This window comes from Salvelinus sp. IW2-2015, unplaced genomic scaffold (assembly GCF_002910315.2).
Source record: "Salvelinus sp. IW2-2015 unplaced genomic scaffold, ASM291031v2 Un_scaffold4524, whole genome shotgun sequence".
Taxonomy (NCBI): Eukaryota; Metazoa; Chordata; class Actinopteri; order Salmoniformes; family Salmonidae; genus Salvelinus; species Salvelinus sp. IW2-2015.
The window spans coordinates 1-16,134 of record NW_019945794.1 but is presented as its reverse complement, the minus strand read 5'-3'; the positions used below and the strand labels follow the sequence as shown (position 1 = coordinate 16,134).

The following is a 16,134-nucleotide window of genomic DNA, read 5'->3' as shown; positions in this document are numbered from 1 at the left end:
TGGCTAATTTAGGAAAGGGACAATGTTATCTAGCTAGCCACTCGAGGACAACAACAAAACGAGATGCAACAATTCAAATGTTTCTGTCAATGACGTATGCTCTCAATGAGACTTGATAGGAGTAAGCCAAAATCCGAGCTGGCCTTGCTTGACACTTTTTTTTTGGTGGGCCAGGACCACTCACAGTTGAGCTCGCTTAGCTCAACGCTAATTGTTTTATATTTTTTTTGTCAAGGGAGGCCAGATGCACGCTGGCTTCACTTGCCTTCAATGCTACGGGCAGCAACAATGTCGTACTCCTTTGGACCAGACAGAATGAGATAGACAGCCTTCACGTAGAGAGACAGAGGGAGCTGTTTTGCTCGCTAGGATGCTTTCTCCTGTGAGATCCATTTTTTTATTTTGGGGGAAGCCTGGCTTCCCTTGGCATCCATGAATACAAAATAGTGATAGAAGAAATAAATTCACAGTGTCATGCATACTTAAATGATTTGAGACTTACTAATGGTGTGAATGTGCTACACCACGGGGTACCAGTAAGGAGATATCCTAACTGTCATATATAGTGACAATATCATTCATTGCCTGTTGAGGTAGAGAATAACCAAATCATGTGGAAATAAGAATTTGTATAAACTGTACATCAGACTTTGTTTGACAGGCACAACGCAGATATACAGTACAGTGTGAGCATRATAATTCCTGGTGACATCAACATCACCCCTTGAGGTCACAGCTACATTACCATCAACATCAACTCTCCATAATATAATACCACAGTCATCCTTTATTGTAATCTTGSTTTTCCTAGGTCTAGTTTAGGCTAGTATCYATTGGATACACCACAGACGAATCTGGCCCACAAGCCCATTCAATCTGGCCCAGAATAATTTATTTTATCTTCTGATTTGTTTTATTATTATCTCAAACGACATTGAAATGACTCAAACCAAATCTAAACTGTGTTGAAATGATAATGGACCTATATTCAGTCTCTTCACTCTGTCTAGCTTGATAAAAGTCAAACAAAAGCTAGACAGTCAGGGAGCATGGAAAATTCTAAAAGCACTGGACAGAGGACTATTTCTAGAAAATGTTGACTGCGAGGAACTATAATATCTAAAATACAATGGGGGTCATCGCTGTCAGCTCACCTGACAGGTACTCTCCACCCTGAGTCTTCTGMGAGCCGGATGGTACCACAATCGCTACTCCTTCTTCCTCCTTCAAGGAATCACCTTTATTCACCAAATACATTTGCATGTACAGGAATTTGACTCTGTGAAATGGTGCTGCCACAGTAAACAGAATATACAGACAGTAAACTATACAGCGCATTCGTAAAGTATTCAGACCCCTTGACTTTTTCCACATTTTGTTATGTTACAGCCTTATTCTAAAATTGATTAAATAGTTTCCCCCCTTATCAATCTACACACAATACCCCATAATGACAAAGCAAAAACATGTTTTTAGAATTTTTTGTAAATGTATTAAAAATAAAAACTGAAATATGTAAATGTGATAGGTATTCAGACCCTTTACTCAGTACTTTGTTGAAGCACCTTTGGCAGCGATTACAGCCTCAAGTCTTATTGGGTATGACGCTACAAGCCTGTATTTGGGAGCTTCTCCCACTTCTCTGCAGATTCTCTTAAGCTCTGCAGGTTGGATGGGGAGCGTTGCTGCACAGCTATTTTCAGGTCTCTCCAGAGATGTTTGATTGGGTTCAAGTCCGGGCTCTGTCTGGGCCACTCAAGGACATTCAGAGACTTGTCCCGAAGCCACTTCTGCATTGTCTAGGCTGTGTCCTTAGGTCATTGTCCTGTTGGAAGGTGAACCGTTACCCCAGTCTGAGGTCCTGAGTGATCTCCGGGTGGCGCAGTGGTCTAGCTAGCTGCGCCACCAGAGTCTCTGGGTTCGCGCCCAGGCTGGGCTGGGTTCGCGCCCAGGCTGGGCTGGGTTCGCGCCCAGGCTCTGTCGAGCCGCGCCGCAACCGGGAGATCCGGTGGGGCGACGCACCATTGGCATAGCGTGCGTCGCGGTTAGGGAGGGTTTGGCCGGTAGGGAGGGTTTGGCCGGTAGGATATCCTTGTCTCAGTATGTAAAAATGTAATAAATGTATGCACTCTACTTAAGTCGCTCTGGATAAGAGCGTCTGCTCTTGGCCGGTAGGGATATCCTTGTCTCAGTATGTAAAAAAAATGTAATAAAATGTATGCACTCTACGTAAGTCGCTCTGGATAAGAGCGTCTGCTAAATGACTAAAATGTAAAATGATAAAATGTATCTGGAGCAGGTTTCATCAAGAATCTCTCTGTACTTTGCTCCATTCATCTTTCCCTCGATCCTCACTAGTCTCCAGTCCCTGCCACTGAAAAACATCCTCACAGCATGATGCTGCCACCACCCATGCTTCACTGTAGGCATGGTGCCAGTTTCCTCCGGACTTGACGCTTGGCATCAGGCCAAAGAGTTCAATCTTGGTTTCATCAGACCAGAGAATCTTGTTTTCTCATGGTCCGCGTCCTTTAGGTGCCATTTGTCAAACTCCAAGCGGGCTGTCATGTGCCTTTTACTAAGGTCTGGCTTCCATTTGGCCACTCTACCATAAAGGCCTAATTGGTGGAGTGCTGCGGAGATGGTTGTCCTTCTGAAAGGTTTTCCATCTCCACAGAGGAACTCTGGCGTTCTGTCAGAGTGACCATCAGGTTCTTGGTCACCTCCCTGACCAATGCCCTTTCTCCCCCGATTGCTCAGTTTGGCTGGGCGGCCAGCTCTAGGAAGAGTCTTGGTGGTTCCCAACTTCTTCATTTAAGAATGATGGAAGCCACTGTGTTCTTGGGGACCGTCAATGCTGCAGAATGTTTTGTTTTCTTCGTTCTCCTTTCAGACCCCCTCTGACATGCCTGCTTTCTTCCTCAGCCTTTCATACCTCCTCGGTTCTCTTCCTGGCGAACCCTCTCATCCTTGCTGTCCCATAGCATCATAGCCTGACGTGCTTTTGTTGGCTTGTACTACCACATATATAATTGGCAGCTGCAGCTTTCTGCCTGTGCTGTACAGCCCTTTCCTGCAGTCAGTGACCAAAAGTGCCTCTTTGGCCTCATGGGTGTTTTGTTTTTTTGTTTTGTTTTGTTTATGGATGAAAAATCTGGTGTTTCTATGTGAAACAGTTTTGTTATATTTCAGTCTTCTGTGAAGTATATAAAGTCTCAAATTAGGATGCAAACTCAAATGGAATCTTTATCTGGTATTGTACAGTGTCTTTTTAAATAAATCCATGACCATGTGTGTGTGGTGTATACTTTTGTTTCAAAGTAGATTGCTACCAAGAATCCCTCTGATTTGACCCTGATTTTCCCCACTGCAGTAAAAAGTTAATACATTTTAAGTGCGGTAAAGACCGAACGTGGCCGCAGGGGAAATTATGTAATTTACGCCCCTAAGCTGCACTGTTTAAAGCTATTTTCTGAGATAGTGTTTTTTCTCACAAAAAAAATACTGAACCGTTTCAAAGAGAATAATCAGTTTTATTCAAACAGTTACATAAAAAATAAAAAAACATATAGTATACAGTATTTACAAAAATGTGCATAGCAAAAAATCCCTGGACAACAACTTCTGAGGAATTCATAGTAACAATACATGGATACAAAATGTTGTGTATTATACTGTATATTATATGACAATAGTGGAAGTATATAAAACATTTTACAACAGGTTGAACTTGCAGCCATCAGTTAGATATCTGTGGAACAAGGTGGAAATGACACAGTGTCCTGCTGTGTGGATTATTCTACTTGATCACTGCGCTCGCCTCGCCATAGACTGAATGCCCTAGTGGGAAGCAGGATCCCAACACTAGAGACAGATTTCAAAGCACTTGACATCTTTTTCTTGACAATTGATGTTCTTGCTGTGAACAGAATGAAAATCTGCAAGCCCTGTGGAACGAAAACGAAAACACAAAAACTTATCAAGTATTTTCAGGAACACACAAGGACAAACAAAAGGTAGCGTTTCCATAAAGAGCAGCTCAATTAATTTAGTTTACTAGGTGTCTAATTTTCAATCATGTCTGGTTTCTGTGGTACATTAGTACACTAGTATTTATAGATTCCATTTAGTCATTTACCAGACGCTCTTATCCAGCGTGACTTACAGTAGTGAGTGCATACATTTACTACCTGAGTGGTGGTGAGTACACAGAAGGAGATGTTGAGTATGGTGTACATGGTCTGGTTCTGTGTAATGAGCAACAGATAGCCCAGGATCCAGGAGAGACCGAGCACCACAGCCAGAGAAAAGCTACTGAGGACTTCTTCTTCATCGATGTGTGTCTTGTACGGGAAACATAACCAACATACTTAGATTGCGGTAACAGACTGCTGTAATGCTGTGGTAAGAACAGTATGCTTCATTGACAGTGGGTTAGGAGCATGTGCTCATTCATTGTATGATTTGCTTACAAATGACTGAATAAAAACAAAAAAAATTATACTTGTATTTATAACAAGCTTTTCATTGAAGACAAAATAAAAATGAACAAGCATTAGTAGGCATTTAAATCAAGACATCTTAATGACTACAAGTTCTACTTTGTTGCCTCCAAAATAACCTCATTTAATGTTACCTGGTTAAATTTGGGTTGGTCTTGCCTGTTGTAACTGCAAAAATATACCAACACCACTGTGTTGAAGATAAGCATGAACGCCAAAGGATCAGGAACCCCCAAAACATTGGCAGCTTGAAGTCAAAGTTCCCCTTTGGATCGAGGGCAGCAAGCCAGAAACTTGAGATTGTCACAGCAAGCCAGCAACTGAGAGGTCAAATGAATGAGTTAGAGAGTGGGACAATGTGACAGACAAAACAGGATACCAGCGATTTGAATAACGTGGTATAAAGTAAACGTGGTGGGTGGCATAAGTAAACAAGAAACCTTTCAACACAATGGATCATTCTTTTTACAACTTTTGTAAATGCTCTTTACCATCTTTAAAAGCATGCAATACGATAGGGAACATCTTTTACAGTATTAGTTATAACATTTTCTACAGCAATTGCCCCACATTGATATTGGTAGTACAGTACAATTCAGTACAGTTCATGTGAGAGAAACCAATAAATACGTTGAGCCGGGTCGCTCTCTTTCAAGTACAGCATAGTATAGTACAGTACAATACAGTACAGAGTAGTAGTAGAGTAGTAGTATTGACTCACAATTCCTCCTGCCTGTAACCCAGTGGATTATCCACTCTGTAACTAATTCCTAAGGTGAGGGCCACCACAACCGCAGGCAGTCCTAAAGGACAGAGAACGATGTTGTTATTTCCTGGTAGATTTGCATGTAGCCATATACAGAGTATATACACTACACATACATCCTCTAAAGACATAACATCACTATAAAAGTTGCTTTTAAGTTCTATTTCAGGCTTATTAGAGCCTGAAAATATCCCCTAGCATTAGTTTTGGTTCAAGGAGCCAAGGGCTAATGCCAGCCAAAGCTTCTGAAACAACAAAATAATTAATTTTTCTCCATGCTGTCCTACCCCATCCGATGGCCACAGTATAGGCTGTGAAGTGTGACGGGCTGGTGGCCAGGCTGTTTCTGATCATCAGGAAGACATGTGTGGCGTACAGCGTGTTCCAGGTGAACGTCCCCAACAGGAAGTACTGCAGCAGGACTGCCACTGCAGTACAGGACCCTCTGTCCCGCTCTGTGTGTGTGTCGGACGGGGGGAGAATGTTGTCCTCCTGTATTTCAGGTTTGCCCAGCTGTTTATGAGGGTTGTCCACTCCTAACATGAAGAGGAGGGTGAAGATCAGGAGACACATGCATGCGCTCACTAAGAGGACTGTTGGGTTGGTTTTGCGTGATTTCCTGGGGACAGGTGATAGACAACAATATGTTAAGGAAGTTAGATGTGTAGCTATGGATGTGTTGGTTCATTAATGGTGGGTTTCATAATGGTTTCACCTATCAAGTCCTGTTGGATCAGACAAAGTGCTTCTTTATCAGACAAAGTGCTTCATTGGTCGTTCTAAATTGGTTCTGGAACCCTGTAGGATCTTACCTGGTTGTGATCTGGAATGTTATTGTTAAACTCAACCCTATGATGGACATGGAGCATCCCAATATGGTGATCCAGTCTAGCTCTTCAGCGTATTTAAAATCCTTCCTGAACGACTGCAGAAAGAACATAAAAAAATACATTTCAACACTAAGTTTGTCACAGTCAGAAATATTTGTTGACGTTAGGCCTCTGTCTCATCCTGAGATCTCAACAACGATTGGAGAAGTGTTTAACATCCCCATGGTTTACTTAGGCTACCACATCCTTATGATTGCAAATATTTTTTTTTCATAAGTGCAACCTGACTGCAAGAGACAGGTTTGAATGTCTGACTGAAATACTGGACAAATCAAAAAAAATTCTAAATTGGTGATGGTGTTTGAATTTGTTGATAAAATGTGGGACGTGATTGTTTGGTTGCGGGACAAAGGTCCAAAATGCAGGACTGTCCCGCACAATCTGGGACATGTGGTCACCCTATTCCCATGGTGAATGGCAAGGCCCACTACTGTATGAAACCACACACTATTTCAGGTATATTACCACAACAATAGATATGGTGAAAACAAGGTGTGGGGAGGCACAGAAACTCACATCAATACCTTTCTCTGATAACACTGTAAAACTAAGAATTGATGCTATAGCTAGCAATCAATAGGAAACTGACTGAACCATTCAAGAACTCCTCATCTTTCCAAATGGACATTTGTTGTGAGGGCCGAGATGCCCATTCATTTACTTTTGTTCGCTACATGTCGGGGATGCTATTCACAAGGACATATTGTTCTGTCTCACGATTCAAGCATGAAACTGCACAGAGGATCAGCTGCATGGCTTATTGACGAAAAACAGATTCCATGAGATCGAATGGTGGACACAAAAAACTGACTTTGTTGACTTTCTGTGTAATGAAAATAAAATGTGTCTCCTTGCCTATGTAAATGACATATTTGAGAAACTGAACGCAAGCATGCAGGGAAAATACAAAAACATTCTACAGATGAGTGACCGAATCAGTGCATTCAGAGAAAATATTTCTTATTGGAGAGAGATCTGTTTGACTGTTATCCTGCCTCTGTTGATTTGCCGGTAAGTGAAATCGAAATCAGATTGTGCCGTCATATGATCGAATGTTGCAGATAAAGCATTTTGGTTCCTGACCCAAAGGGAATAAATATCCTGCCGTCTCCCTCTGAGTATTAAAACTCATGGTACCCCTTGACAGCTCATATCTGTGTGAGGCTGGAATTAGTGTACTAGTCTGCATTAAAACCAAATATCGATCCAGGTTGGAAGTGACAGCAGAGATGAGGTGAACACTGGCAACCACACCACCTGATTTTGAGAACCTCCGACACGACATGCATCATGTCTCTTATCTCACCATCTCATTAGTGGGGGTGAGATAAGAGACTTTATGTCAGACCAATTTACATTGACTGTCATAGTCCCACATTAAATGTATGTGATGGTGAGTTGAGAAAACAATCAGAAATACTGTTAGAATGTTTTGCAATTGACTGCCATAGCACCATAGACCAAATAAAAAATTAAACATTGGCTCTTAATTACAAAAATAAATTCACATGGTTGGGTCACAAGAACTTTCAGATATCAAAATGGGGTCATGTTTCAAAAAAGTTTGGGAACCCCTCCATAGGTCAGAGTGTGGTCAGTAAAAGGGAGATGAAGGCAGCTAGCTACTCACCATCAGCACAGCGAAGTTAGTGGTGTGATTACAGAAACATCGCAGGCCGTCTTCTGAGTGGTTGACTTTGGAGCAGCCAAAGGTGCTCCAGTCTTTCAACGTGTAGTTCCATGACACGCAGGCAAAGTCATAGAGGGAGGCGTTGGGGACAACCTGAGAAGTGAGAACAGAAACAAACTCACTGAAAATCCTTCAGAAAAACACATGCATTCACAGTATTCTTCATTTAAAAAATAATAATCATAAAGTAAATTGTGAAGTATAACAGGTCATTAAGCACATGTGGGGGAAAAAAATCATATCATGTACAATACAACATGTGCTTCCTTGTCCACTGGCAAAAAATATGCTTCCTTGTTCCTTATGGCTGATAAGAGTCAATGGATAACTTAGATCAAGGGTAGGCAACCCTGGTCCTGGAGGGCCACAGGCACATCATGTTTTTGATTTAAACGTCCTGGAAGACCAGGTGTGCTGACTTTAGGCAATCACTGAACTGATCAAATAGCTCAGTTGGTCAGATGTAGTGCCTAGTTGGAACAACATCCTGCAATACCTGGGGCACTCCAGGAACTATGCTTCCTACCCTGTGACTTAGATAATGGATAACTTCCCATTGCGTTTCCAAGATAATTTGGACAACTATGCATTTACTGATTCCATCAGAAATCTTACTGTGGGCTTGAAGAGCATCTCAACATGTAACCCAGACACTTGTCCCAGGTTAGCAGAGATGACCCTTCTGCTGGTCCCTGAAGAAGCTCTGAAAGCCCTGGACCTGAAGAACCGGTCGTTTTGGTAGAGTACAAAACCAATGGAGTGGTTTGTGTTTTTACTACGTAAAACTGAGTGTAGTGAGGGAGAGAGAGACATCATTATAAAACTGTACATAGCCATAATATGACATTTGAAATGGCTCTATTCCTTTGAAACTTTTGTGAGCGTAATGTTTACAGTTCATTTTTTAAAGTTGATTTCACCTTTGTTTATTATCTATTTCACTTGCTTTGGCAATGTAAATATATGTTTCCCATGCCACCCTTTTAAATAACTTTAGACCGTGGTCTGATAAGGGGATCACTCTTCTGGAACATTGTTACGAGGAGGGAGTTCTTATGTCTTTTGATCAGCTGAAACAGAAATACCACTTGCCTAACAGGGACTTCTTTAGCTATCTACAACTACAAAACTTTATTAGGGTGACTCTCAAGGGACAATGGAACCTACCTAAGATGTCACCTATTGAACAACTCTGCCATGCAGACCAACCACTGTTCAAGACCATTTCCTGTGTTTACGATGCTCTTATGTCAGGACTAACACTGCCTGGGCTAGATAAACCCCGACTTAGATGGGAAAAAGATCTGGGTATTGATCTTGATGAGGGTCAATGGAGTGACCTATGCAGGGATGGTGTTACATCCACATTGAACTCCAGATACAGACTGATCCAGTTTAATTTCCTCCATCAGCTCTATATCACCCCATCTAGACTGCACAAGTTCAACCCTGATATCTCCTCCCTATGTTTTAGATGTGGCTCAGATGAAGGAACATTCCTCCATTCCACTTGGCAGTGTTCAAAACTACACGGTTTTCTGGGCAGGGGGATATGGCCTGATTAACCATTATCCGTAGACAATTATACGGGGTTGCATTCCCTTTATGATCTGGAGGTCGTGTCTGACTTGGGGCAATCTTTAGCGCAACAACCCAATCTTGAGCCAAAGCCAAGAACACTCTAAAGCTAACAAAGTCAATATTAGCTAGCGACTAAGATTATTGCCTAAGTGAAATGTATTTGACTGGTAATAGGAATTATTGTGATTCTCACCACCTGCTCTCCAGTGCAATGTGGTTATCAGAAGTTAATAGTTGTATCCCACTGGAGAAAATCCCTTACTGCTTGAGGAATAAGTTAAAGACATTTTACAGAATTTGACAACCTTTTATTGACTATATGGAGAATCTCCCCCCACATCACATTGAATGAATCTCTATATTATCCTTATATAATGTTTCACACGTAATGTATAATATGTAGCCTACGGCAGGTGACCATATGATCCAATGTCTCATTATTATTTTTTATTGTATGTTTGTATATATCATTATAATTTGTTTTATTTTTTGTTTCTTTGTTATGCTCATCTGTCACTGTCACTTTGTCCTATTGTTGTCTAATATCTTTTCACTTTTGTCTTGAATGTTGTTAATTGGAAAATGCAAAAATAAAATATAAAAAAAATATTTAAAAAACTTTTAAATAATTGAGCGTGCGTGAGAGAGTGAGAGAGAATGATTTTCATATCAGGACTTTATATARATGAGTAGCTTGACCTTGCCTTGTAGGCTTATCGGGAAAGCCAAATGACTTCTCATTAGTTTACTTATGCATATCTCATGTGACTCTGCTTACCTGATTTTGGCAACCACAAAGAGCAGTTAAGCGCTCTCTGTGAAAGCGGTATAAGGAAGCTTGAGTTTATACACTACGTTTGCATACCAACATTGGCTCACCTGATGGGAATTTTATGACAATCTGGACATCGGTAGCACCTCCGTTGTCAGCTATCAGTTCAGAGGTATTGCTGTTGAGATGAATTCTGTTGGCCACAAAATTACCAGATCTTCCTGGAGACAGAGATTAAACTGATTTAGCAATTTAAAGCAGAACAATATAGTGTTACTTCTGTACTTGTCTGTAGAACAACAAATCAAATCCATACCAAACCTTATTGACCAACAGAGGAGAAACAAATGAAAAATGAGAAGATTTACCCAGTCTGTCAATACAGATATAAACTATCACTTTAAATGCCAGTATGTAGGTTCACTAGCAGTCRCACTCACCAGTCAGAGCAGTAAACTGGATCCCTACTGAGTCACTTGGTACTTGGACAGACTGGACTGCCAGGTTGGGCTGAACCACCAAGGACACATTATTGTGCTGGTCCAGGGAAAACTTCTCCAGGGTCTCTGTGAGGCTGGGAGAGAAACACAGAAAAACAGTGTACATGCACCATGCAGACATGCACAGAGGCACACGTACACACATAGACTCAAACATATGCTGAAACACAAACACACACACCTCTGGACAGCGACTCTCTCCTGTGTACTCTCCTTACTGGCATTCAGCAGCTGACTGATGGTAGTTARAGCTGCCACTGCGATGTCCTGCAACATGATCAAAACCAGGGGATGACCTTCAAGTGTTCAAGTCACTGCAGTAACAACCTCACGTTTTTCTCCAGAACATGTCATAGTTCCCGACTTGATTTCAAAACATGTTTTACCTCTGTGATATTTGCAGACAGAAGCAGCGTGTTAGCTATCTGAGCTGCTGTGGTGATGTTGTCAGCTGACAGCCGCTCTGATTGGAAGGTCAGGATCTGAGTACTGAAGGCTAACTGTAGTAAATCACCTGAACTGCTGGAGATCTGAATAGAGACAGACAAGGATTTATATTCATTTTATTTTTGTTTTTCAACAGAACATTTTATAAGTGGCAGCAACATGCTGAACTGTGAGTACAACTGTGGCACAGTTGGTAGAGAAAGGTACTTGCAATGCCAGGGTTGTGGGTTCAAATCCAAACAGGGAAAAGTACAAAAATATATGCAAATGTAATGTAAAACACAAGAAATAAAACAATTGTGTTCCTCATCAACTGTCAAGCAGAATAAAGGAACAGAATACATGAGCTGAAGGTTAAAGCCAGTTGTTCAAACTGTAAGATTGACTCATGATAATAACTGTAAATCAAATTTGATTTGTCACATGTGCCAAATACAACAGATACAAATGCTCACTTACTAGCCCTTTTCTAACAATGTAGAGGTAAAAAGTATGAAAATTAGCACCGAGGAAATAGTAACACAATAAAATAACAATAACAAACCTATATACAGTAGGACCGGTATGAGGTAGATTTGAGAAAGAAAGAAGAATGCAAAACCAAGACCGGTCATAATCAGGATATAAAAAATATGCTTATTGACTTACATTTCCTTGAATGTCACCTGAGGGTAAATTCACACTGCAGAATGTGAGGAGAACCAAACATCGGAGATCCAGTGTCATTCAAACATCTTGCTGAGGCTTTTGTAAACCAGCTGGAGGAACAAGATAAAAAGATATCAAGGTTTTTGTGTTACCTAATACAACATTAATTAGGACTGTAACAGAGTCAATTTTTGCTATTTCAGGTGAATAAAAGTAACATACCACTGGTTGTCTTCTTATCACATAACTCTTCTGAATAAGCAGACCAGCCAAACTGTTCTGGAAGGAGAATCCATCCTTGATGGTGGAATTGCAGAAATTCCCTATCGAATTAAAATACATTTCAACATGCAAACATGAAATATACATTCTGAATGTGAGATCCAGGTTAGGTATAGTAGTGGTATGGTGTGTTGACTGTGATTGAATCCAGGGTAGATATAGTGTACTTGTGTTTACGTACCCTCTGAACAGTCTCTCCAGTCCACTCATCAGGACAGATACAAACTCGACTCTGCAGCTTACCACGTTGATACAGCCAGAGGAGGGGTTGTGGTCGAGGTGGTGGTGGGAGAGGTGATGGTGGGAGGTGGGGGAGAGGTGGGGAGAGGTGGGGGGGGAGTGGGAGAGATGGGGTGGGGATTGTGGGAGAGGGGTGGTGGGGATTGGTGGAGAGGTGGTGGTGGGAGAGATGATGGTGGGGGGTGGTGGTAGAGGTGGTGGAGAGGTGGTGGGGATTGTGGGAGAGGTGGTGAGAGGTGGTGGTGGAGGTGTGGTGGGAGGTGTGGTGGAGAGGTGGTGTGGGAGAGGTGGTGGGAGATGTGGTGGTGGTAGAGGTGTGTGGGAGAGGTGGTGGGAGAGGTGGTGGTGGGAGAGCTGGTGGTGGAGAGGTGGTGGTGGGGTGGTGGTGGTAGAGGTTGTGGGAGAGGTGGTGTGGGAGAGGTGGTGGTGGAGAGGTTGGGTAGAGGTTGGGTGTGGTAGAGTGGTGGTGGTAGAGGTGGGTGGTGGAGAGGTGGTGGAGAGGTGGTGGTGGGAGAGGTGGTGGTGGGGGTGGTGGTAGAGGTTGTGGGAGAGGTGGTGGTGGGAGAGGTGATGGGGTGTGTGTTTCCACACACTATTGTGTATGGCAGTGAAGTATGTTCAGTAGTTGAAATGTCGGTAGTTGGAATGTCAGTTGCTGCAGTCTCGGTTGTTGGCGTGTTGGTTGTTGGCGTGTCAGATGTTGGCGTGCCGGTTGATAGCGTGCTGGTAGTTGGAAAGTCGGTAGTTGGAAAGTCGGTAGTTGGACAGTCGGTAGTTGGACAGTCGGTAGTTGGAGTGTCGGTAGTTGGAGTGTCGGTAGTTGGACAGTCGGTAGTTGGACAGTCGGTAGTTGGAGTGTCGGTAGCTGTAGTATCGGAAGTTGGAAAGTCTGTTGCTGGAGTGTCGTTTACTGGAGTGTCGGTTGCTGGAGTGTCGCTTGTTGGAATGTCGGTAGTTAGATAGTGGGTAGTTGGTAAGTTGGTAGTTGGATAGTGGGTAGTTGGTAAGTTGGTAGTTGGAGTGTCGGTTAATGATATTTTGGTAGCTGTAGGGTCGGTAGCGGGAAGGTCGGTAGTTGGAGGGTTGGTAGTTGGAGGATCAGTAGTTTTAGGGTCGGTTGGTGGAGTGTCGGATGCTGGAATGTCAGTAGTTGGATTGTCAGTAGTTGGAAAGTCGGTAGTTGGAGTGTCGGTAGTTGGACAATCAGTAGTTGGAGTGTCAGTAGTTCGAAAGTCAGTAGTTGGAGTGTCGGTAGTTGGAGTGTCGATAGCTGTAGTATCGGAAGTTAGAAAGTCTGGTGCTGGAGTTTTGGTTTCTTGCGTGTCGGTTGCTGGGGTGTCGGTTGCTGGGGTGTCGGTAGTTGGATAGTGGGTAGTTGGTGAGTTGGTAGTTGGAGTGTCGGTTAATGGTATTTCGGTAGCTGGAGGGTTGGTAGCGGGAAGGTCGGTAGTTGGAGGGTTGGTAGTTGGAGGATCAGTAGTTTTAGGGTCGGTTGCTGGAAAGTTGGTAGTTGGAAAGTCGGTAGTTGGAGTGTCGGTAGTTGGAGTGTCGGTAGCTGGAGTATCGGAAGTTGGATAGTCTGTTGCTGGAGTGTCGGTTTGCTGAGTGTCGTTTACTAGAGTTCGGTTGCTGGAGTGTCCGTTTACTGGAAGTGGTCCGGTTTGGCTGGAGTGTGTTTACTGGAGTGTCGGTTGCTGAAGTGTCGTTGTGGAGTGTTGTTTACTGAAGTGTCCGTTGCTGGAGTGTCGTTTTACTGGAGTGTCGGTTGCTGGAGTGTCGGTTGCTGGATAGTGGGTAGTTGGTAAGTTGGTAGTTGGTAAGTTGGTAGTTGGAGGATCAGTAGTTTTAGGGTCGGTTGGTGGAGTGTCGGATGCTGGAATGTCAGTAGTTAGATTGTCGGTAGTTGGAGAGAATATAATTGGAGTGCCGGTTGCTGGACTGACGGTTGCTGGATTGTTGGTTGCTGGAGTGTATATAATTGGAGTGCCGGTTGCTGGACTGTCGGTTGCTGGATTGTTGGTTGCTGGAGTGTCGGTAGCTCGAGAGTTAATAGTTGGAGTGTCAGGTGTTAAAGGTGCAGCAGTAGTTGGAGTGTCGGTAGTTGGAGTGTAAGTAGTTGGCGTGTCGGTAGTTGGAGTGTCAGTAGTTGGAGGGGGACTAGCTGGAGGGTCAGGGTTTAAAAGGACATCAGTAGTTGGAGGGTCAGGGGTTAAAGGGGAAGTAGTAGTTGGGGTAGTTATGTCAATGGTGGTTGGAATGACAGATGATATGGTGAGATCCCTCTGTGAAAAAGAGACTTAAAAAGAAGATAATTAACTCAGTAAACCACATAAACAAGGATACATAGTGTCAGTTCCTATAATCATAGGAGACGATCCATGCTGTTCCAGTTTCATTGTGCCTTCAGCAGTGTAGAAATGTTTTCTACTGTACTTTATGACAGAAAGAAGTCATTATCACTGCCAATACATGGTGGACAGCTGAGACCTGACAGTAGTCTATTCACAGTCTTAAACAATGGCTTAGCGATACATCTAAATAGTGTTTGGATAAAAATAAAGTCTGAAACAATGTCTTTATTGATGCTATTGTATCCTTCACAGCAAACAGACAAAACATCAATCAATCATTGACTATAAAACAAACTAACATTCATTAACCACACCGTAAAAAAGGTCATATATTGGTAATAATCCATTGACAAGTTAAATGAATCAAACATTTTTGAACATCTGGAGAGTGACAGCAATTTTCTTACACAATTCTCAATCATATAACAAACTTAACAGCATCATAGATCTGAACATCTTAAATCACCCTGAATGAATCAAATATAGAGCAAGTCTTACCTGTAGCAAAGACAGCCATAATCCATAGCTCCTTCATCTCTCCTGTTTCCAGTCATCCAGTGTCAGCAGACTGCACATTATTAGGACGTCTGTAGGTTTTATGCTGCACTCCACCTATTACAATCTGCATTGACGTACAGGTACCAGTTAATGATTTAGTGTTGAAATTAAGGGGAAAGTACTGGTATTGGTTTCAACACAACCCACGTTGTCAACAGGATCAGTAAAGAAAATGACACAAATTCTTTGAAAAGAGATCAGACATGACAGGATGAATAAATAGGATCCACATGGATGAATACTGTGAGGACCAGTCAACCAATAGCATTACCCTTCTCTATGCAAAACATTCTTTGTTGCAGCTGGGAGGTAAAGTACATGTTTTGGTAAACAGAACAACTTTCCACTAGATCAGGTGTAATTAGATCTCCTGATTAGAGTTGAAGAATAAAACAAAGTAATGGAAGTGTCTTAGAGGTTTGGATTAGAATATGAGGACACGAGAGGGTGTTCTTCTCTAGAACAGGGTTTCCCAAACTCAGTCCTGCACCTCAGTTCTGGATGGCTCGTCTCATTAAGGCACACCATGCCCTAACCTAGTCATGGGTATGTCCCAATAATATCTCCTTCGTCCGGAAGTGTACACTCGTTCACAACTTCACCCACAAATCTAAAAACATTGGATTCGCAGAGGCATTGTCCAACGCAGAGATGGGCAACTGCTGAACTCAGTCGGGTTCTCAACTTACTGTTGAAAGTTAGAATAGTAGAAAACACAAGGTGCAATTTCAATGTTTGGTTGTGCATCAGCAGTTTTTCTCTTGTTATGTCAGTCACTGACAGTCACTCAATTAGCACATGTCAGCTAACATTTGTTTAGACTGGTAAGATAGTCTAGCCAGCGATCTAAACTTGTAGTAATCATGGTCGACACTCTCACTCAGATATCATTTAAAAAACTGCGAAC

General features: G+C 42.4%; 1 protein-coding gene across 1 annotated transcript; it reads right to left on the bottom strand.

Annotated features, from left to right (window-relative positions):
• Positions 1-4,619: 4,619 nt before the first annotated feature.
• Positions 4,620-11,255, bottom strand: adgrg7.1 (adhesion G protein-coupled receptor G7, tandem duplicate 1; the record flags this gene model as incomplete). The annotated part of the gene is made up of 10 exons (XM_024143914.2): positions 4,620-4,795; positions 5,224-5,305; positions 5,556-5,887; positions 6,081-6,193; positions 7,789-7,941; positions 8,464-8,633; positions 10,309-10,422; positions 10,642-10,775; positions 10,883-10,968; positions 11,088-11,255. Coding segments are annotated over 10 exons (1,515 nt in total), but the record flags the coding sequence as incomplete, so codon positions are not given.
• Between the last annotated feature and the right edge of the window lie 4,879 nt (positions 11,256-16,134).